We start from the raw sequence: 21,168 nt of genomic DNA on the forward strand, positions 1-21,168 counted from the left end.
TGCACTTCCTACCTGTGTGGGCCTGAAGGAGACGGCTGCCCCCCTGCGTGCCTCCTCCTCTACTCCTCTGTGAGATGGGGACAGTAGCATCTACCATCTGGAGATCTTAGAAGAGGTGGCACCTGTGCCTAGCACTCATTATGAAGCGCACTTGTCCCTGACTCCAGGACACAATTCCCTAGCTTCGGATTCCAGCACCACCAACTTCCCAGTGGGTATGGTCAGCCACGTGACTCAACCTCTCTGGGCCTCAGCGTCCTCCTCTGCCCAATCACTATGGTGATTACAGCTACCCACAGGGCTGGTGTGAGGACGGGAAGAGTTGAGAAGTGAGAAGCATCCCAAAGAGGGCGTGGAACATCTTAATGTAAATGTTAATGGCCCAAAATGCTGGACCTGCAGGCAGGTGAGACGGGGGTCCCCGGGTTGTACCATCCTGAGGGTCCGCCTGGTGTTCTTCAGGTCTGGAACCAGACAGAGCCGGAGCCTGCGGCCCACAGCCCCCTGAGCCTGTGCTTCCTGAGAACAGCGGGGGTCTGGCTGCCCCCCATGTACCTCTGGGTCCTCGGCCCCATCTACCTTCTCCACATCCACCGCCACGGCAGGGGCTACCTCCGGATGTCCCCGCTCTTCAAAGGGAAAATGGTAGCCTCCACCACTGGGAGCCCTAAACCAGATGATGGAGGGGAGGGCCCAGGAACCTGGCAGGGACCCCAAAGTGAACACACCTACCAGGGAGCACACGGGGTAGTGACGAAAGGGAGCCCACTGACCAAACAGATCAATACTAGAAAGGCAACAGAGGTACCCTTGGTGGATCAAAGTCCCCCCAAACAGATTTTGTAATTGTAAAACCCCGTGTGCACACAGACACATGCGTGTCCCCACAGTGCAGAGGTACCTGAGCCTGGCATCTCCTGGTGCCATGTGTACTTGGGGTGTGCACGGTGATTTTTACTTTTTTAAAACTTGAACAGTTGATTCGATTTGATTTGATTCTTGGGTGCTGGGGACGGAACCCAGGGACCCAGGCCTGCTAAGCACACAGCTCTGTGCCTGAGCCACACCCAGCCCAGTTAACTTTCCTCTTTGCTTCCCCACTGACCGTCTTGCTGAACGGTTTTTAAAAATTGTTTTGTGTTTACCATACTGTGTTAGGTGAATGCTGCTATTCCAAGTGTGAGCCTCGGCCTTCATTCACCTTCCATTCATTGCTACAGGAATGGCCTTTCAAGTTCATTCACGGCCAGATCATTAATTCTGGCTGTATTGCCCACCCTCTATCCGGGCCTCGCAAACTGAAAGGTCCACTGTTGCCTCGGGGAGGTTTTGCTGTGTCATCCCGTGGGCAGCACAAAACAGCCATCCGCAGCAGAGGGGAAAGAGGCATGAGCATGTTTCCATAAAACTTTATTTAAATTCACCGAAATGGGAATCTCATCTCATTTTCGAGTCATGACATATTACGCTGCTTTTGCATTTTTTTTTGTAACCAATGATTGAAAAATGTAAAAAAAAAATAAATAAATCCTTAGCTCACAGTCTTCATAAATGGACAGCCGGCCCCACTCAGCTGCAGATGGTAGGTAGCCCGTGAGCCCTGCAGCAGCCTGGCGGGGTGGTTTGGGTAGCTCGGGTAGCTCCTCCCCGAGCCTTGCTCTGGCCTTCTCTGTGGTGTGTGCACGTGACAACTCTCTCGCTTTCTTGGGCAGATATTCTGGAAACGTCCCTGCCCATTGAAGAGTTTCCCATGGACTTGGTAGCAGAGATTGCAAAGGGCAATTCACCCTGCAAATAATTTTCATGTCACTTGGTATCTCCACACCTGAGTGCATTGTGGAACTCCTTCTGCATTTGGGGGACGTGGGTTTGGCCCAAGTCCTATTGTGTGTTACTCACTCGAGGGCTGGTCTGCAGTGCCCCCAGCCACGCATCCTACACATCAGCAGACTGGTAACGTGTGACCTTGGTTTATGACAGGGTCTTTTCTGGGACATTGCAGAACCACCGTCCAACACGACATGGGGTCACCCCACGTCTCCTCCCACCTCTGTTTCACCCCCAGCCTTACTTACACCTGTCTCCCCAGGTGCTCGGGTTCGTCCTCATGCTCCTGTGTGTCTTCAACGTGGCCCTCCCTCTTTGGAAAATCCAACAGGGAACGCCCCAGGCCCCAGAATTCCTGATTCACCCTACAGTGTGGCTCACCACCATGGTAATGGCCTCTTCTGCTGGAACCTGGCTCGCTCCTGGTGGGGAGCGTGGGGGAGAGAGGCGCCTCCCCTCCCACCCCACCCCACCCCCACCCCCACAAGGGGCCCAGCTGGACTTTGTCACCCAGGGCTTCGCCGTGTTCCTGATTCACATGGAGAGGAAGAAGGGGGTCCGGGCTTCCCGGCTGCTGTTTGGGTACTGGCTGCTTTGCTGCCTCTTGCCAGCTACGAGCAGCGCCCAGCAGGCCTCCAGAGGGGTGAGTGGGGACCTGGGCCAGCTGGGGAAACCCATATGGCGGCCTTGGGTCTCATGCTTCCCCTGCCCTTTCCACACTTGGCTTAATCTCAACACAGAGAGACACAGGCACACGCCCCAGTCACTTAAACACTAGAGACACACAAATGTACCCTCACTTCTAAGTAGCCACCCTCCGTCCATGTTCTGACTTTTAACTGGCACATGCAATCGTACACACTTACGGGGTGCAGCGGGGTATTTGGGTGCATCGTACATCGCGTCAGAATCCATAGTTAGGGTGCTTAACATATGCATGGCCTCCTCCAGGGGCCGTTTCTTTGGGGTGGGTACATTCAGACTCCTCTCCTGGCTCTTTTGAAATATTCAACATTGTTAATTACAATCCCGGCCCCTGCAACAGAACGCCAGGCCCATTCTTCGGCTGTATTTGTACCTGCTGAGGAATCTCTCCCACCCCGCCTCTCAGCCTCTGGCCACCCCGCTGGACCCCGGTCTGTAAGAGCCACTTCTTCCTCTTCTACCAGTGGGTGAGGCTACTCCACCCTGACCTGTCGAGACCGGCTCCTTTCACTTCACGCAATAATCTCTAGGTCCCTGCACGTTGTCACTTGTGCTTTTTCTTAATGGCACAGATCCCCTGGTCTCACACACGTCACACTCTCTTGCCGGCTGGCACACACACACCTGTGTGCCCCAGGCCCGCCTCCCGCCAGGACACAGGAACTCACACGTGTACTGCCCGGCCTGGACGCACTCACATGCTCTTCCCTAGGTGACGCACGTGCCCCCTCCTCCTGACACACTCGGCCTCCCCACATCCCTGTGCACCTGTGCCAACACTCACTTTCTGCACACTCACTGCGCTGTCTGGGAAGCGGGGCTTCTGGATTAGGAGCTGATGGGGCGATTTCTCTGCAAAGAGAGACGCAGCCTGAATCGGCCTCCACAGCCCGGCTCCGCTGACCTTCGGGCTGGACCCTTCTCTGTGGGTGGGGGATGGAGGATGGTCCCAGCTTTATGTCCTGGGATGTGGATGGGCATCCCTGACCTCTACCCACTAGCAGCAGCAACCGCCCTCCACTGTGGTGACCCAGAGTGCCCCCAGATCCTGCCAGGTCCCCCAAGGGGGAAACCCGCCCACCCAGGGCAAGTCACTCGCCTCTGGAGAGCGTTCTGCCGAGGCTGTGGCCTGGGGGCCAAGGACCAGGTGGAAGCAGGTGGCCGGCCATCGCTTCTTGAGCCACGTGGTCACTCTGTCCTGCTCCTAGGAGAAAGTGGAGGGACATCCCTCTGACCCTAGGACAGATCTTTAAAGAGCAGCGTTTTTACCTCATGAGGAAACCCCACGGGCACCCCCAAATCATGGAGGGTGCGGCCACAGTCAGCTTCCGGAGCTCAGGACAGAAACAGAGACCCGGGAGCCCTCTGCACGCCGGAGCCGTGGCCACGGACAGGCACCAGGGAGCACTTATGTCCCCCTCACTGGAGTCTCCCCAGAACGCTCCGTCTAGGGTCCCGAAGTCCCACTTCAAAGACAGGAAACGAGGCCCCGAGGGAATGTCCTCCCCCAGGCCAAGTGGTCAGGAGGGCAGGGGCCAACCGTGAACCTCTGCCAAGGTCAGGCCTTCCCACTGTCCCAGCTTTGTAATAGCGACAGTGGTTAAAAGAAAAAAAACACACAGCGGCATGGGAAGGGGGCCCCGTGAAACCAGAGGACAACTGTCTACTGTCTGCAAAAAAAAAAAACAAAGCCAGAAGAAAGATCTCAGGAGAGCCAGGCACAGGGCGCACGCGGTCATCCAGCGGCTCAGGAGGCTGAGGCAGGAGGACCTTGAGCTCAAAGCCAGCCTCAGCCACTGCGAGGCGCTGAGCAACTCAGTGAGACCCTGTCTCCCTGTCAGTGAGACCCATCGGTGACTCCCCCGGTGGGTCTAGCTGTCACTGTCCCCGCCTGAGCCCTGTGTGCGTTCCCACCCCCATCACAGTAGCCAGAGGACTGTACTTATTGGTCTCTTGTCCAGCCCTGCAGTGGCTCAGCAGAGCAGCTCACAATTTGGCACCGTCTGTGTGCCCTTGAGCTCAGCTGCTGTTTCACCAGGAGTAAAACGGAGGCCGTAAACCCAGCTGGGGTCGGTGGGCGGACCTGATGAGACTGTGTGTGCCCGGGACAGAGTACATGCTCAGTCAAACCCATTCCCTGTCCGTCAACCAGAGAACACAGGCCCAGGGGGAGCCGCACGGGAGGCTGGGTGTGGCGGGGGAGCTGGAATAGAGAAAGGAGAAGGCCCCAGTGTCCCTTCTTCTCCTTGTCCCAGCTCTGTGTCCGCCGTCACCAGCTAAGGGCAAAGCCCAGACACAGCCCTGGCCCCGCGTTTGTTCAGACAGAATTTGTGCACATCAGGTTTTGCAAACTGGGACAACCGGGAATGCAGGGGCCTGGCTCGGGGACACCCTGGCCCTGTCCCCTGCCCGGACGCTGCTCCTGGCCTGGAACCCTGTTCAGCCCCGGCCTCCCCGCTCTTGGGAGCCCCTCTCTGCCTCCACCCCTGGGGGGCTCAGGCACTGTCTCCGGGCCCCAGACTCAGGGGGACTTGTGCTCTCTCTCTGTCTCCTGCAGGGCTTCCAGAGCAACCCCCTCGGCCACCTGTCCACCTACCTGTGCTTGTCCCTGGTGGTGGCACAGTTTGTGCTGTCCTGCCTGGTGGACTGGCCCCCCTTCTTCCCTAAAGACGCCCAGCAGCCGGTGAGTCCCCAACTGGTCCCCGACTCCGGGCCTCCTTCCTGCCTGCACCCCTTTGGGTCCCAGCCTCCGCGGCGGGGACCCGAGCGCGTGAACCAGAGCTTAGGTGTGTGTCTTTCACTCGCTGGCAACACGGGAGTGGCTCAGCTCCTCGCGGTGGCCCTGTGGCCAGCTCCCTCTGGAGACATCTGAGGCTCTGGAGCGGTCTGCCGCGGTGGAGCAGAAGCCGGCACAGGAGATGTGTAGGCCCAGGGGCGCGGCCGGGAGGCCACAGGGCATGGCCTGCAGAAGCAGGCGGTGGGCTGGGTTTGGTCCGGAGGCCACAGCGCTGTCCCCGGCCCTGGGCTCCAGCCGGTGCTGAGGATCGGGTGAGCAGCAGGCAGGGTCCCCGCCCCGGGCAGTTAGCGGTCACATAACTGCGCAGATGTGGGGGAGGTGACACCTGGGGAGGTGCTCGGCAGGAGACTTTCAGGCCCCTGAGCCCCCGACAGGTGCCACTGAAGCAGGCACCTGGGGAGTCGGGGGAGAATTTTCTGAGGAGGAGCCGGGCCGCGGCCAGCTCTAGACCTGCTCACGCGGATGAGCTGCTCAGAAAGGCCGTGGGACCTTTCTGTGCCTGTCAGGACGGAAACCAAGAAAAACCTAACAACTGATAACAAGTTGGGATGGCCACCATGGAGTGACATGGGCGCTTTGTGCCTTGTTGGTGACGAGGGTAGACTGTGCAACTTTGTGGGTCGGCTGACAAAAATCACAGGGCAGAGCCCTCTTTGTAAAAACTTTGTTCCAATGAGCTCTTCGTGACAGTAGGAGGCACCTGCCCTGTCACACACAGGTGGAACATGACTTCTCACTCTTCTGGTTGAACGCGGTGTAGAATCACACCTGTCACATGCACGTAGGGTAATAAGGTCTGATTCTTCCTATTATCCTTTCTACCCCCATACCCCTCCCCTCCCTTCACTCCCCTCTGCCTAGTGCAAAGTCCCTCTATTCCCTCCTAGCTCTGTCCCCCCTTAGTGTGAATTAGCATCTGCGTATCCGAGAAAACATTTGGCCTTTGGTTTTGGGGGGATCGGCTTATTTCACTTAGCATGAGAGTCTCCAGTTCCATTCATTTACCAGCAAACCCATAATTTCATTCTTCTTCATTGCTGAGCAATATTCCATTGTGTATATGTACCACATTTTCTTTATCTATTATCTGTTGAAGGGCCACCACAGTTTGACTATTGTGAATTGAGCTTCTATAAACATTGAGGTGGCTGTGTCCCTGTAGTATGCTGTTTTTTAAGTCCTTTGGATATAGCCCGAGGAGAGGGATAGCTGGGTTCCATTCCAAGTTTTCCAAGGAATCTCCACACTGCTTTCCACATTGGCTGCACCAATTTGCAGTCCCACCAGCAATGTATGAGTGCACCTTTCCCCCACATCCTCCCAACACTGATTGTTGTTTGTATTCTCAAAAGCTGCCCTTCTGCCTGGAGTGAGGTGAGATCTTCGCGTAGCTTCGATTTGCATTTCTCTAACTGCTAGAGACGCTGAACATTTTTCCATGTATTTTTTGACCATTCGTGTTTCTTCTGTGAAGTGGACAGTGCCCTCTTCCCAGCCCTGGCTGAGGGACATCGTTGAGGACAGGGTCCTTCTTTGAGAACCTCTTGGTCTTGGTGTGGACAGCTGTTCTCCTGAGCTGCTCTCATTTCTGACTGCGTGGACTCTACCAGTGTGTAGCTCAGTCCCTTTTCACCTTGCCTGCTAGGAAGCACCACGCTCATCGACGTGACAAAGAGGCAGTGCCCTCAGTGTGCATTCTGGGTGCGGAGTGCGTGGCCGGTCCGTCCTGTCTTCCTGACCGTGGTCACCTACCCACCCTGGGTGTGAGCTGAGGTTCCCCATCTTTCATCTTTTGCAGAATCCATGCCCAAAGGCTGGAGCGTCCTTCCCCTCCAGAGCCATGTTCTGGTGGATTTCGGGGTAAGCATGGTGGCGGGAAGGGGCTGGGGGTCCTACCCACCCAGGCTGCTGCCTGACTCCCCCCGGGGCCCCTCCCAAGCTCACAAGGGCCGGCTGGCTTTCCCGCCGGGGGCTTGCCTCCGGTCAGTGTCCCACATACCTGTGCCCACTTCACTTTCTGGGGTGTGATCTGGACTCGCACCTGGCTCTGCCTCTTACGGGCCATGTCACAGATCCCCGGGGTCTCCACTTAGCCCTCTGTGACCTGGGGATCGCTCTCCCTGTGTAAATAGAAAGGGCCTCGTGCTTGAGCAGAGCTTAGTCGTTCTGCCAGCGTTTAATAAGTACCTACTGTGTGCTGACCACCAGGAGTAAGATGCAAAAGGCCAACTCTCTGCTGCCCGAGGGGCCCAGGCTGCTCCTCCAGTGCCAGCCCACCCAGCACAGGGGATGTGCCCACCCACCAGACCCCCTCCTGAATGCACTGCAGTCAGACCTCAGAGGCACCCGACCACATGGACGTGGATCCTGGCTGTGTGGCCCTAGACAAGCTACTTTACCTCTCTGTGCCTCAGTCCCCATTCCTACAAAACAGGAAGAATGACAAGATCCCCCTCGTGGGCTGTGAAGGTTGAATAGGACCAAGTTGACGAGGCCCTTAGGTGGGGCCTGGTGCGTAGAGAGTGTTACATAAAAGGGTCGTCACACAAACAAGGAACGGGGCCTCTGGGTGTGGGGACTTGGTGGAAGAGCACACAGTTCCCTTGGCAGCCCCCCCACACACCGGGGGTCTCGCTGCTGCTTCTTTAACTTGGTTAAGGGTGGCTTTTCCTGCTCTTTGCCACATGGGGGTGTCCTCCGCCCTCCCTAGTGAGCTCGCTTTTTAAAAACTCACTATTTTTTTTAAACTTCAATGAACTTTTTAAAAAGGGATCTTACGGTCACTGTCCAGTCTTGGAAAGTCAGTCAAATCCCCTGACTGTAGAAACCTCCGGAAACAACGTCAGGGCACGGCAAGCCGGGTTAACCCCGTCCCCGCCAGGCCGGTGGGTGCCCAAGGTCACTGTGTCTTAGAAAAGGGCACTCGGCAAGTCCTAGAGACAGAGGTGACACCGGGTGGACCTCCCTGGTGTCATCAGCAAGATCAAAGAGACCCAAAACGAAAGCAGGGCCCCTCCGCAGACTCCGTAGCGTTTGAATTCTCCTGTACGTGCCGACCTCAGTCACCTCAGACCAGGAAATGTCTCACTTTTAAGGTGAGAAAATTGAAACCTAGGGACGTGCCCAAGGTCACAGAACCGGGCCAGAATGCGAGAACACCAGACAGGGAGGAGGACAGTACTGCCCCTGCCCAGGGAACTTGCCATCTGCTGGAGGAGGGGACATAACTAAATACTTAGGTAAAAAATGACGGTCGTCATGGCAAATGACTTTCTTTTTAAATGAGGCTCAGGAGACCCCAGGCAGTTAGAATGGAATCCACCTGGGCTGGGAAGTCCAGGGGACCTTCCTAAGAAGTCAGGTGTAAGCTCAGACGATGAGAAAGAAACGGCCAGAGGAGGGGTGGCAGGAAACGGGATTTTAGCAGTGTGTCAGGCGTGTGCAAAGGCCCTGAGGCTGCTGGCTGGGCCAGGGGAGGAGGAGAGGTATTTAGAGCTGGGGGAGGAGTTCAGATCCCCTCCACTCTGGGCGTTTTAGTCCCTGGTCTTCTGACCCTCGGGGAGGGGTCTGTTTCCCTAGTGATGTCAGCTGTCCCTTGGTGAAGTCACTTCGTCGTCATCCCTCTGAGCCTCTGTGTCTGTCATCATCTGTAAAACGGGCCAATGATCATCGAGCGGACGGGCTCCCCTGAGAATAAGTGAGACCCTCTTTGTAACCGAGGGGTGCCCCTCTGACAGGCTGCTCTGGAGGGGCTACAGGAAGCCGCTGGGACCAAAAGACTTCTGGTCGCTGGAGCAGGAAAACTGCTCTGAGGAGCTGGTTTCCCGGCTGGAGCGGGAATGGAAGAGGAGCCGCCGCGGGGCCCAGAGGTGAGGGCTGGGGCCGGGGCGCAGGCCGGTTCTCGGTCAGCCAAGTCCACCCGTCACTTGGAGCCCCAAGTTCAAGTCCAGCCTCAGCAGCTTAGCGAGACCCCATCTCAGAACACACAGGGGCTGGGGTGCAGAGCCCCTGGTTCCGTCCTCTGCACGAAAAGGGGGGGCCGGTGGGGGTGACGTCCCAGTCCTTCTGGTCCCAGCCTCGCACCCTGGGCCCGTCCCCGGGCCCCTCTGAGCCTCGGGTTCCTCGTCTGTGCAGAAGAGGGGACACCAGGCTTGCAGGGGTCCCCTCGTCTGTGCAGAAGAGGGGACACCAGGCTTGCAGGGGTCCTGGGAGGTCGCAGGAGGGCCCGCACCCCGCCAGCTCCACAGGTGCCCCCCACGGTGGCCCCAAGGCCACGGGCTGCCCATCCTGACGGAGGCCCCCCGGGTCGGAGCCAGCAGGTCCCGCCCGCCCCCTGTCGTGGGGATCAGAGCCCTGGGGCCGGCACCTGCGGGGAGGCTCAGCCCGTGGGCAGCGCCCGGCACCCTCTCCTCTCCCCGAAGGCGCACCGAGGTGTCCAAGAGCAAGGGAGGCCCCGGCGTGGAGGCCGCAGAGATGGAGGCTGCGGAGAAGGAGGCTGCCGAGAAGGAGGCCCTCCTGCAGCAGGAGGGGAGCCCGCGGGGAGCGCTGCTCAGGGCCATCTGCCGGGTGTTCCGGTCCACCTTCCTGCTGGGGACCCTCAGCCTGGCCGTCAGTGACGTCTTCAGGTTCTCTGTCCCCAAGCTCCTGGGGTAGGTGGGGTGTGGTGGACACCGGCTCTGCCGGTTTCATTTCCTCACATTCCTTTGGGCTGGGCACGGAGCGGGGCCCTGGGCGCTAGGCAGGGGCCTCCCGCCAGCGCCATCGGCGCCCTGGAGGTGGCTCTGCTAGGACCGTCTCTTGGGGGACGCTCTCCCTCCTGCACGGGCAGAAGGCCACCCGGAAGGGTCCAGGAGAGGGGACAAAGTGGCATGCTCCTGAGGCCGTGGCTGGGAGCTGGCAGTGTCCCCTCCAGCCCAGATGTCAGGGCCCGAGTGTGAGTCCCTAGGTCCCTGTAACAGAGCACCACAAAATGGGTGACCGCAGGACTCACCGTCCCTGTCTGCAGGCTGAAGCCCAAGTGAAGACGTCGGCGGGTGGGCTTCTCCCGGGGCCACTCCTCAGTGTCCTTGCGTGGCCCCTCCTCGGGGGTCCAGGGGGATGAGGACCCTGTGGCCCTGGTCGACGTCAACGCCCTCTTTGGGGGTCGCTGCCTCCTGGTGGGGGGTCTCAGCTCTGCAGGAGGAGCCCAAGGCCTGATGGGAAGGAGCGAGGAGGGGGCACTGCCCCCTGGTGGGCGGTCTCAGCTCTGCAGGAGGTGCCCAAGGCCTGATGGGAAGGAGCGAGGAGGGGCACTGCCCTCTGCAGGAGGGGTCTGCGCCCCTGGCCTCGGTGGGCAGCTGCGGGTGCTGGCCTCAGCCGCTGCCCTCCCTCCCCCAGCCTGTTCCTGGAGTTCATGGACAGCCCCGAGGCCCCCGGCTGGAAGGGGCCGCTCCTGGCCGCGCTGATGTTCCTGGCAGCCTGCCTGCAGACGCTGTTCGAGCAGCACTTCATGTTCAGGGTGAAGGTGCTGCAGGTGAGGCTGCGCACCGCCATCACCGGCCTGGTGTACCGGAAGGTGAGCCCTGGGCACTCACGCCCACCCGTCCAGGCTGGAGGGACTGGTGTCCCTGGGCTCTCGATGTCCTGTCAGGGCTGAGAACAGTCTTCACTCACTGCGTCTTCACTCCCTGCACTCTCATCTCCTTGGTTCTTCTGGTAAGGCCCCGTGTGATCTGACCCTGAGACCTCTCCAAGCTCATCCCGTCACACAGCTCCTCCTCCTCCCACGCTCACCCTCCTCCTGCCATGCTGCTCCTCTCTCAGGTCCTCAAACATGCCAGGTGTGCTCCCACCTTGGAGCTTTGGCGCCTGGGATTCCTACTGCCGGGTCAGCTCCATGCCCTGCCTAAGCCCGGTCGTGCCTTAGTGGTCCTGGTTTCCAAACCGGGTGTAGACACTCATGAGCCCTCTGACTTTAAGCCAGGCCCAGGGACCCGTGCCTGTGATCCCAGTGACCTTGGAGGCTGAGACAGGAGGATCCCCAAGTTTGAGGCTAGCCTCAGCAGCTTAGCAAGGCATTTTCTCCCAGCACACACATGTGTGCACGTGCTCACACACACACACACACACACACACACACACACACACACACACACACAGCCCTGACCTTGGATGTCCCTCTATACCTGAGTTTCCTGAGCAGGGTGGTGACGGTCACTGTATCCACCTCCTCTTCATCTGGGAGTGTCCACTCCTGCCCATGACAGCCTCTGGCTGTGGTGGACTGTCCCCTGTCACCAGGCAACACTGCTTAGGGTGGAGTGACTTCTGGGCCACTGTCCAGTGCCGTGGCCTGGAGGTTCTGTGATGACTGTGACCACCCCCTGGGCAGCCAGGGCTGGGCAGTGACCGAGCTCCCTCAGGGGACCTGGGGGCCAGGCCCACCAGCTGCCACGGATCCTGGCTCCGGGGGGTCTGCAGCAACTGAATGAGGGTGTTCCCAGCCCCTGAGCTGCCACCCGCAGGAGAGGGGACAAGGCACCGTCCTGGATGTCCCTGGCCTGCTGCCTGGCCAGCCTGCCCTGTGCAGGCTCCTGTCCCACTCAGCATTGGAGCTGGGTGTGGCCTCTCAAGTCTCCGAGTTCACCTGTTTCCTGAGCTAAAGAGGCAGCCCCTTGGATCCCCGGATGAATGAGCCGGCCTTCCGCTGTCCCCTCGGGCTGCCCCTCGCCGCCCTTGGACACACTGTGAAAGGCTTGGGTGTCCTTCCTTCCCTTTGGAACTCCAGTCCCTGGAGCCGGTCCCCTGCTCAGGGAGGGGCACGGTGGCTGTCCCTTGAAGAGCTGCACCCCCGGCCCGGCTCACTCTCTCCCTCACACACCAGCAGAGACAGGATCTCAGATAGAGTCCGACATCCAACAGGCCAGGAGGGGTCCACTGTGACCCCCGGGTCGGGGGAAACAGGATTGGGGTCCGAGGCGCATGGAATCATGGAGACGTGGTTCCACATCACGCCTGGCCCACCTCCCGCCTTTCTGGTCCTGGTTTCCAATCCCAGCTCAGCATTTACAAGCCTCCCCCCGCCCCCCGACTTGGAGCAAGTTGTTCAACCCCTCTGGGCCTCGGTCCCCTGGGCTGCCCAGTGGGGTAATAAGAGTGCGTGACCCGGGATGGCTGTCTCTTTCACCCGTTAACCTTCTGCAGTCGGGATGCATCTCGAGTGTCCCGGTTTTACTGGGGACATTCTCCCTGGGGATTCAGAACCAGAGAGGGCTCTGTCTGGGCGTCTGGGATCCCGCGGGGCACGGCTGAGCCCGGGGCAGGGTTGGCACTTGGCAGATGACCTCCGTGACCTTGCTGAAGCGGTGTGCTTATCTGGGCTGTGGATTTTTGCTGCCTGGATGCCCAGGACAGCCCCGGGGGGTGGGCACAGGGGACTTCACAGGCTCCTTCCCTCCTCAGCCCCTCTGTCCCTCCGGCCCAGGTCCTGGCCCTGTCCAGCAGCGCCAGAAAGGCCAGCGCGGTGGGGGACGTGGTCAACCTGCTGTCTGTGGACGTGCCGCGGCTCACGGAGAGCGTCCTCTACCTCAACAGCTCCTGGATGCTGCTGCTCTGGATCTGCCTCTGCTTCGCCTACCTGTGGCAGGTGTGGGGCGGAGGGGCGGGGCTTGGGTGGAGGGCGGGGCTTGGGTGGAGGGGAGGGGTGGGGCTGGGGCGGAGGGCGGGGCTGGGGCGGAGGGCGGGGCTGGGGCGGAGGGGTGGAGGGGCGGGGCTGGGGCGGAGGGCGGGGCTGGGGCGGGGGGGGGAGGGGCCGGGCGGAGGGCGGGGCTTGGGAGAAGGAGAAGCCCTAGGAACGCATGGGGCTCGGTTTCCCCTCTGGGACTCGGTTTCCCCTCTGGCAAGGTGGAGACGCAGCCGATGGCATTGAGGCTTCCCGGGAGGGTCTTGGGGTCACCAGGAGGCAGATGGGGCACAAGGTATCAGTACTGCTGGGGCGTCCGGACCCCGGCACACAGCAAAACGATAGTAAAAGACCCTTTTACAGGGAGAGAGAGTGTTACCTGAGCAACCAACGGACCCCACCCCCAAGAAAAAAAAAAAGAAAGAAAGAAAAAGAGAAAAAATAATGAGACAGAGAGAGAAAAGAGGGAGAACTCTTTTTTATTTTATTTATTTATTTTATTTTGGTACCAGGGATTGAACTCAGGGGCACTCGACCACTGAGCCCCATCCCCAGCCCTATTCTGTATTTTATTTAGAGACAGGGTCTCACTGAGCTGCTTAGGGCCTCGCTTTTGCTGAGGCTGGCTTTTGCCATCCTCCTGCCTCAGCCTCCTGAGCCACTGGGATGACAGGCGTGCGCCACCAAACTCAGTACCTCCTGGGTTCAAATCCTGCTCTGACCCCACTTACTGACTGGAAAACTGTACCTTGGTCATGGGCCCCTTTCCCCATCTAAAAAGAGTTGGCAATCAGGAATAGCGGCCCTGTCCTAGAACCGCCGGGGTTCACCGGCTCCGCAGGGTGAGCAGCCCTCGTGTGGAATGCCTGGCCGAGGCGGTGAGGGTGGCCGGACTTTCCGATGTTGGAGTATCTGCGTGACTCCTTGCGAGATCTCTTGGGGAGGGCCCAGGTCTAAACAGCAAACCCACTTATGTTTCAAACGCGCCTCACCCCCGTGGCCTGGGGGTGTCCCATACAATATTTTCAGTCTGCCTGGTGTTTGACGGTGACCCTCGAGGTCAGTGTGGACTCTCCCATGGCAGCCTCCTGAGAGCGCTGGATCTTGGAGCATTTTGATTTTCAGATTCGGGTGTCCAGCCTGAGCCCGTGAAGGACAGGACAGAGGCCCGCAGCGGCTCTGTGGGTCTTGCTAGTGTCCCTGATAACTAAAGAGCTCCTGGGACCATCTAGCGCTGAGCTGTCCTGCTCCAGGGTGGATGTGGGGCTCACAAGCTCATCTATGAAGGACCGGATGGTGGCCATTTTAGTCTCAGGGGGCCGCAGGTCACTCTCTCAGCAAACACGGCGATGCTGAACCCCTGGGTGTGATGGCCAGACGGCGGCCCACGCCTGTACCCCCAACAACTCAGGAGGCTGAGGCAGGAGGATCACAGGTTCAAAGCCAGCCTCAGCAGCTTAGCAAGGCCCCAAGCAACTCAGTGAGACCCTGACTCAAAATAAAATGTTCAAAAGGGCTGGGGATGAGGCTCAGAGGCAGAGCACCCCTGGGTTCAATCCCCCGTACCACACAGAACTCTCTTTATGGACACTGCGCCTTGGACTCCACATCACTGTCACATGTCATGCAACCGTCTTCAAGTTTCACGACGATTTAAACTGTCAACGCCATTTAGAACTTTCTGCAGAGCTCCTGGGCGACACAAAAGCCCCTGTGCCAGTGACGACGGGCCCTGGGTGGGTCCGAGGGTGGCATGCTGATGGTGCCCGAGGGGCAGATCCTCCTGAATGCCCTCTGGTGCACACCATGATTTTGGCAGTGCCCACGGGGAAGGACCTTTCTCCGTGGCTCTGTATTTCAAGGCCTTGCATACAGCAGGTGCTCAGCAAGGACGCAGAGGCTTTCAGGCAGTACCTGACGTGCAGGATAGAAACACTGGATGTTTCTATTCAGAATAAAAAGAGAGGGAGGGAGGGAGGGAGGGAGGGAGGGAGGGAGGACAAACAAGGAGGCGGTGACCGCGATAAGACTCAGAGACCCCCACCCCGAGGAGTGCGTCACCCAGCCCTTAGAAGACTGTCCCTATCATCAGAGGGTCACCACGCGGTGCCGGTTAAGGAGGGCTGGGCTCGGGGTGCCACAGTTAGGTGATACCAGTTGTTTCCTTAGGGTCTTTCCCGCTGGGTGCAGGCGGGTGCCTTCTAGTCGCTTCTCCACTGAGCCACTGGGTGGCGCCAATGCCTTATAAATGAAGGGAACTGTCCGCCCAGTGCCCAGTGCCCCCCCTGGTGACCTGGGTGACTCACCTGGCTCCCACCCAGGCAGAAGGACCCCATGTTCCTCAGGCCTCCCCTCCGTGGACCCCCGTGAGCCCCCCACCCTGACATCTGCCTGTGTTGGGACCCACATCTGACCACATCCCCGGGGGTCCCATGCCCCCCACCTGCTCTGTCCCCAGCTTCTAGGACCCTCAGCTCTCACGGCCATCGCTGTCTTCCTGGGCCTCCTCCCTCTGAATTTCTTCATCACTAAGAAGAAGGGCCACTACCAGGTGTGGCTCTGGGAGCAGGGACGCGCCAATCAGTAAGCGGGGGGGTGCTCACGGGTCCTGGGCCCACGCTGGCACCAGAGACCCCGAGTGGGGGCGTCTTGCAGGCCTGGCTTGCCCTGGCCTGGAGTGACTGTGCCCCGACTCGGACCTGGGCACCCATCCAGAGCCCGACCCCTTCCATGTGGGCTCTCCAGCCCCCCGTCTCCGACCTGGACAGCGGAAGCCACCCTGTCCCTGGCTGAGTCCCCACTTGTTCCCTCGCCCTCTGACCTTTGCTGTCCCCTGGGATTCTGTCCCCCTTTGCCTTCCAAGGTGACCACTGGTCCTCTCGCCCTTCTCTGCTCCCCGCGGGTCCCAGGAGGAGCAGATGCGGCAGAAGGACTCCCGGGCGCGGCTCACCAGCTCCGTCCTCAGGACCATGAGGACCGTCAAGGCCCACGGCTGGGAGGAGCCCTTCCTGGAGAGGATCCTGCGCGTCCGGGGCCAGGAGCTGGGCGCCCTGAGGACGTCCACCCTCCTCTTCTCCGTGTCCCTGGTGTCCTTCCAAGTGTCCACGTTTCTGGTGAGGCCGCCGGTTCCCCTGCAGAGCCTGGGCTGGGGGAGGGCGTGCCCAGGTGGGGACCCCACGCTGACCCCGGAGGCCACACCGCGGGGCACCTTCCCGGCCACACTCGGCCATCGTCTCATGGTCAGCGCCGGTGCCCCTCCAGGTGGCCCTGGCGGTGTTCACGGTGCACACTCTGGTGGCCGAGGAGAGCGCCATAGACGCAGAGAAGGCCTTCGTGACCCTGACCGTGCTGGGCATCCTCAACAGAGCCCAGGCCTTCCTGCCCCTCTCGGTCCATCTGCTCGTCCAGGTGGGGCCAGCGGGAGGGCCCGGGCCGGCCACCCCTGCAGGCAGCGGAGGAGAGGGAGGGAGAGGAGGCGTGACACAGAGCAGAGGGTAGCGGGAGCCATGGGAAAGGGCCCAGAGGGTGACAGGGACTGCAGCACAGGTCCTCCCAGGGCGCGGCAAGCCCTGGTGCGGGAGTCCCTGCCCGGTTCCCTTTCATCCAGAGCTTTGCTCGCTGCCCGCTCTGTCCGAGCATCCCTGGGCACAGGGGAAGGAGCAGCACCTGCCCGTCAGAGCTGCTGCATTTCCAGGGCTGCCCCCCGTCCCCAGAGGTGGGTTTGTGGTTGGGAGCCGAGAGGGCGCCCCCCGGTGGACAGAGTCCGACATGATCGCTCATCTTGCCTTGAGGCTGGGGGAAAAGCCACCACTTTTCAGGGCCCTTGATTGTTGCAGTTTTGCTACTTAGCAGCCAGGAGGTGGGAGAGGTCCCCACTGCCATCACGGTCCCTACCTCCACACGCGCACTGAGCTCCGTTCTCACGCCTTGCCAACCCGCGGGGCTCGGTGGACAGGACGCCGTAGCCACGCGTCCCGGGCACCTGGGCTCCTGCCCTTCTGGCTGGGTGACCCGGGGCCCTGGTTTCCACAGGCCTGGGTGTCCTTCAGCCGTCTGGCTGCCTTCCTGGGCCTGGAGGAAGTTGACCGCAGCGAGGACGTGAGGGCCGCCAGCCTGGGTGAGGGCCCAGCTCAGCGGGAGGGCATGGGGGGATGGGGGGACACGGACAGGAAGAGCGCCCCCTCCTGGGGAGATGGCGGGGCTGCGGCAGGGGGTGGCAGGGACAGGCGGCGTCTCTCACCACGTGGAAATCAGGCATCGAGGGGGACAGTCCTGCTGGGAGTGCAGGGTGACCCCTGGAGCCCCCGTGGGGTGCCGTTCCAGGTGCACAGCACTGAACACTGGGCCCAGGTCCTTGCCCTCATGCACAGTCCAGGGAGAGAAACATTTGTGTGTGGAGGGCACCAGGGATGGAACTCGGGGGCACAGGACCACCGAGCCCCGTCCCAGCCCTGTTCTGTATTTTATTTAGAGACAGGGTCTCACTGAGTTGCTTAGGGCTTTGCTTTTGCTGAGGCTGACTTTGAACCTGAGATCCTCCTGCCTCAGCCTCCAGAGCTGCTGGGATTACCAGCGTGTGCCATGGCGCCCTGTGACACAGTGACATGTTTGCTCAGCTAGAAAATGAGTTTCAGGCACCATGGTAGTGTGAGACTCGCCAAGCACTAGTTACCTAGTTACCAGTACTAGTTAGCTTCTCTGTTCTGCCCTAGGCATTCTCACCACCTCTTGTAGGTTGTGGTGACGTCAACTCCTGCAGTGGGTGGGTGGGGTGGGGTGGGACCTGTCACCAGGCCATGGTGTGGCTCGGGCATCTGGTCAACCTGCTCATTTGGACGCTAAGCCCATGGCAGTGGACGGCCAGGTCCAAATCCCAGCTGCAGCACTGACCAGCCAGGTGGCCCTGGCTAGCTGTCCACCTCTTGGGGCCTCGCTGCCCCCATCTGCAGGAACCCGCTCCCTGGGGTTGGGGTGAGGGTCCGCGGGCTCAGGTTCTGCCCATAGCCCAGGGCCAGGCACCCAGCCTGAGCCCAGAGCTCTTAGTCATTAGTAATTGTTGCAAAAACCCAGAAACAGCACAGCGGCGTCTCAGGAGCCCCGACGGGCGTTTCTGACACCCCTTCAGCTGCGCACGGCTTTGCTGGACCCTGTGGGTGTGACTCAGCAGTTCAGACCCAAGTCCTGGGCTGTCCGCCCCAGCTGTGTGGCCCTGGGCAGCACCTCCTCCCCTCCTGGACTCAGATGCCCTCTGTCCACATCGTCCCGGGGGGGCTGCAGGAGACGGCAGCCCCTGGGCATTAGGACTGCTCCGTCGATAGGCTGGGGTCTCTCGTGACCGTGCCGTCACCCCACTGGAGGGCCCTGACCACAGACCCCTGGGTGTTACTTTAGTCACAAGTTTGACCCAGCTGGTCACCTGCTTGGGGCCAGAGCCGCCCTCTCTCAAAGCGATGCCAGAGTGAGATGAGTACAAACACCCGCAGCCAGACTGGACGGGCACTTCCTGGGCCAGCACCGTTCAAAGTGCCCGGTGTAGACCCGAGCTCCCCTGACCGCCCCCCATGACCCTCGCCGAGTGCCTCTGGGCCCCACCCGTCTTCCGGAAGGGGAAGGAGGAGGGGAAGCCCCACCCCTCAGATGACCAGCGGGACCCCAGACTCCCAGGCCAACCCCCGGGATGCCCAGTTCACTCTGAATCTGCATTTTATTCTCTAACAAACCTTCCATTATGATCATGCTCCATGCGATTCTGGGGGCATATGTATGCTAAGGAAAAAAACAACACTGCTCTGCTTCTATTGGGCGTTCACATTTAAGTGGGGTTCTCTGTTGGATCGAGCATCCTCCCTGGGTGCCCACGAGTCTCTAAGGGACTGAAGAACTCAGGTCCCCGGGAATCCAGTCGTAGAATCAACACTGCCCCCCTCCCGTGCCACAGCCCTGGGGCAGGTGATAGATCATGTAGAACTCTTCTTTTTCTGCAAAGGACCTGACTGAACCTAATTTAGGCTCCTGGGCCACGTGGTCACGGCCACCTTAGCAGGAAGGAGTGGGCGTGGCATGTCTCAGTCACTCTCCGCTCATACAAATAGAATACTATCTCTCTATGATCTCTCAATTTAATTTTTATATTATTTTAATTTATTATATATATTTTTAATATATTTTTTTAAGATATTATAATATACTTTTTTTACGGGGCAGAGTGACCCTGCAGTGACTGGCTTTGTGCCCTGCAGCCACCGGGCAGGACGGCGTGGCTGTCCACAACGGCACCTTCGCCTGGTCCCGGGAAGGCCCCCCCTGCCTGCACAGGTACAGAGGGCCCCGCCCAGGTGCAGCCTCACACTTAGGGGGAGAGGGTGCAGGGGCAGCTGTGCGTCCTGCCTGGGGCCGGAGGGCGCCGCAGGGAGTGGCGGGCGGGAGAGGCGCGGTGTCGGGGCCACCCATCCTGCCCAGACCCGGAGAACTGTCTGCTGTCCCTTCTCGTGGCCAGGATCAGCCTCACCGTGCCCCAGGGGTGTCTCCTGGCCGTCGTGGGTCCCGTGGGGTCAGGGAAGTCCTCCCTGCTGTCTGCCCTCCTCGGGGAGCTGTCCACGGTGGAGGGGTCCGTGAGCATCAAGGTGAGACCACCCCGGCTGCTAAGACGCCCCATCCTGAGCGCCCCGTGCCCACGTCCTCCCGCGCCCCCACTCCTAGCCGAGCTGATGGGCATCGGCTCTGCGTCCCCCCTCCCCCCCAGGGCCCCCACCTCGGTCACCCACACTGGCTGTGTCGCAGGGCCCCGTGGCGTACGTGCCCCAGGAGGCCTGGGTCCAGAACAGCTCCGTGGTGGAGAACGTGTGCTTCAGGCAGCCGCTGGACCTGCCCTGGCTGGACAGGGTGCTGGAGGCCTGCGCCCTGCGGCCGGACGTGGACAGCTTCCCGGCGGGCGTCCACACCCGCGTCGGAGAGCAGGTGGGGCCCGCCTTCTTGGCACAGGGACATCATGGGAGGGAGCTCGGCCACCCCGGCCTGTGGGCAAAGTGCTGAGGGGCAGAGGGCCCAGGAGGCGGGCGGTCAAGGGTGCAGTGGGTGCTGGTGGTCACTAACGAATCCGTGACTGGAAACAGGCCAGGGAGAGGCCGAGGGCCATGGCAGGGGTCAGTGGGTTAGTGGCCGGGGCTTTCGGACAACTAGATCAGACACTGGGTCAGGGACCCCTCGGAAGTCATATCCCAGGGCCGGGGCCAGCGGGGGACTGTGGACGGCGGATCCCCGTCATGTACGACCCGAGTGCTCCAAACAACACGGGACACTCCAAGTCCAGGGGCGGAGGGAGCTGCCCAGGGAGGCCAAGGAAGGAGGGCGAGGCCAGAGAGTGGCCAGAGGGAAGACCCTGGAAGGGAGACCCGGAAGTGCTTCAAACCGGAGGGGGCACCTCTGTCCAGCTGTGTCACATCCTGGGCCAAATGTCTGGTGGCCTAGAGCCGCCTCCTCCTGCACCCCGCACCCAGACCCACGTGCCGTGGCTCCGTCCACCAGCCCTTCCCTGCATTGCTGCAGGAGCCCCCCAATGGCCCCTTTGACCAGGCCCGCCACAGCAGCAGACGGCTCCATTCACACCTAGACCACTCCCAGCTCCGCACAGAACCCACCTGGCCCCCCGCTTCCCTCAAGGCAAAGCCCAAGTCCCGACCATCCCTGACCCGGCCTCTTGCCATCTGGCCCCACCTGTCTCTCTGCCCCATCTCCCCTCATACCCACCCCCTTTCCTGCTTCTGTCCAGTCGCAGGGCCTCTGCGATGTTTCCTGAACACCCGAGGCACGCTCCCACCTCAGGGCCTTTGCACCTGCCCTCCCTCTGCGGGGAAGCTCTCTCCCTGGAGCCACGGGCTTACCCCTCTGCTGAACAGCGGTGTGCGCATCCCAGCTCTCATTCCACGCCACCCCACACGCCATGCAGGTCCCTAGTCTGGGCTTTGGATTCTCTGTCCCCCTCCCCACCCTTGTTACAATGAAAGGCCAAGAGAGCAGGGCCTTGTCCCTGGCTGAGTCCCCAGGCCCTAGGATACTGGCCATAGAGCAGCCACATGGTAGATGTTGGCTGAATGGAAAGAAATAAGAACCGCTGCTGGATGTGGCATCAGGGACATGCCGGGCACCTTCAACAAAGGTGGTGTCGTGGAGGAAGCCGGCT

The 21,168-nt window shown here is 60.4% G+C and overlaps 1 protein-coding gene across 1 annotated transcript in view; it reads left to right on the top strand.

Annotated features, from left to right (window-relative positions):
• Positions 1-21,168, top strand: part of Abcc6 (ATP binding cassette subfamily C member 6) — a 30,170-nt gene that overhangs the window by 864 nt on the left and 8,138 nt on the right. Inside the window, exons 2-17 of the mRNA XM_078024729.1 lie at positions 463-645; positions 2,090-2,215; positions 2,342-2,470; positions 5,090-5,215; positions 7,128-7,189; positions 9,067-9,198; positions 9,751-9,978; positions 10,706-10,883; positions 12,792-12,953; positions 15,448-15,540; positions 15,899-16,102; positions 16,251-16,397; positions 17,022-17,106; positions 19,229-19,304; positions 19,486-19,612; positions 19,770-20,016. Coding sequence (XP_077880855.1) covers positions 463-645; positions 2,090-2,215; positions 2,342-2,470; positions 5,090-5,215; positions 7,128-7,189; positions 9,067-9,198; positions 9,751-9,978; positions 10,706-10,883; positions 12,792-12,953; positions 15,448-15,540; positions 15,899-16,102; positions 16,251-16,397; positions 17,022-17,106; positions 19,229-19,304; positions 19,486-19,612; positions 19,770-20,016 — 2,305 coding nt within the window. The remainder of the gene's footprint in view (positions 1-462; positions 646-2,089; positions 2,216-2,341; positions 2,471-5,089; positions 5,216-7,127; positions 7,190-9,066; positions 9,199-9,750; positions 9,979-10,705; positions 10,884-12,791; positions 12,954-15,447; positions 15,541-15,898; positions 16,103-16,250; positions 16,398-17,021; positions 17,107-19,228; positions 19,305-19,485; positions 19,613-19,769; positions 20,017-21,168) is intronic.

The sequence above is a fragment of the Ictidomys tridecemlineatus genome, chromosome 10 (assembly GCF_052094955.1).
Source record: "Ictidomys tridecemlineatus isolate mIctTri1 chromosome 10, mIctTri1.hap1, whole genome shotgun sequence".
Lineage (NCBI taxonomy): Eukaryota > Metazoa > Chordata > Mammalia > Rodentia > Sciuridae > Ictidomys > Ictidomys tridecemlineatus.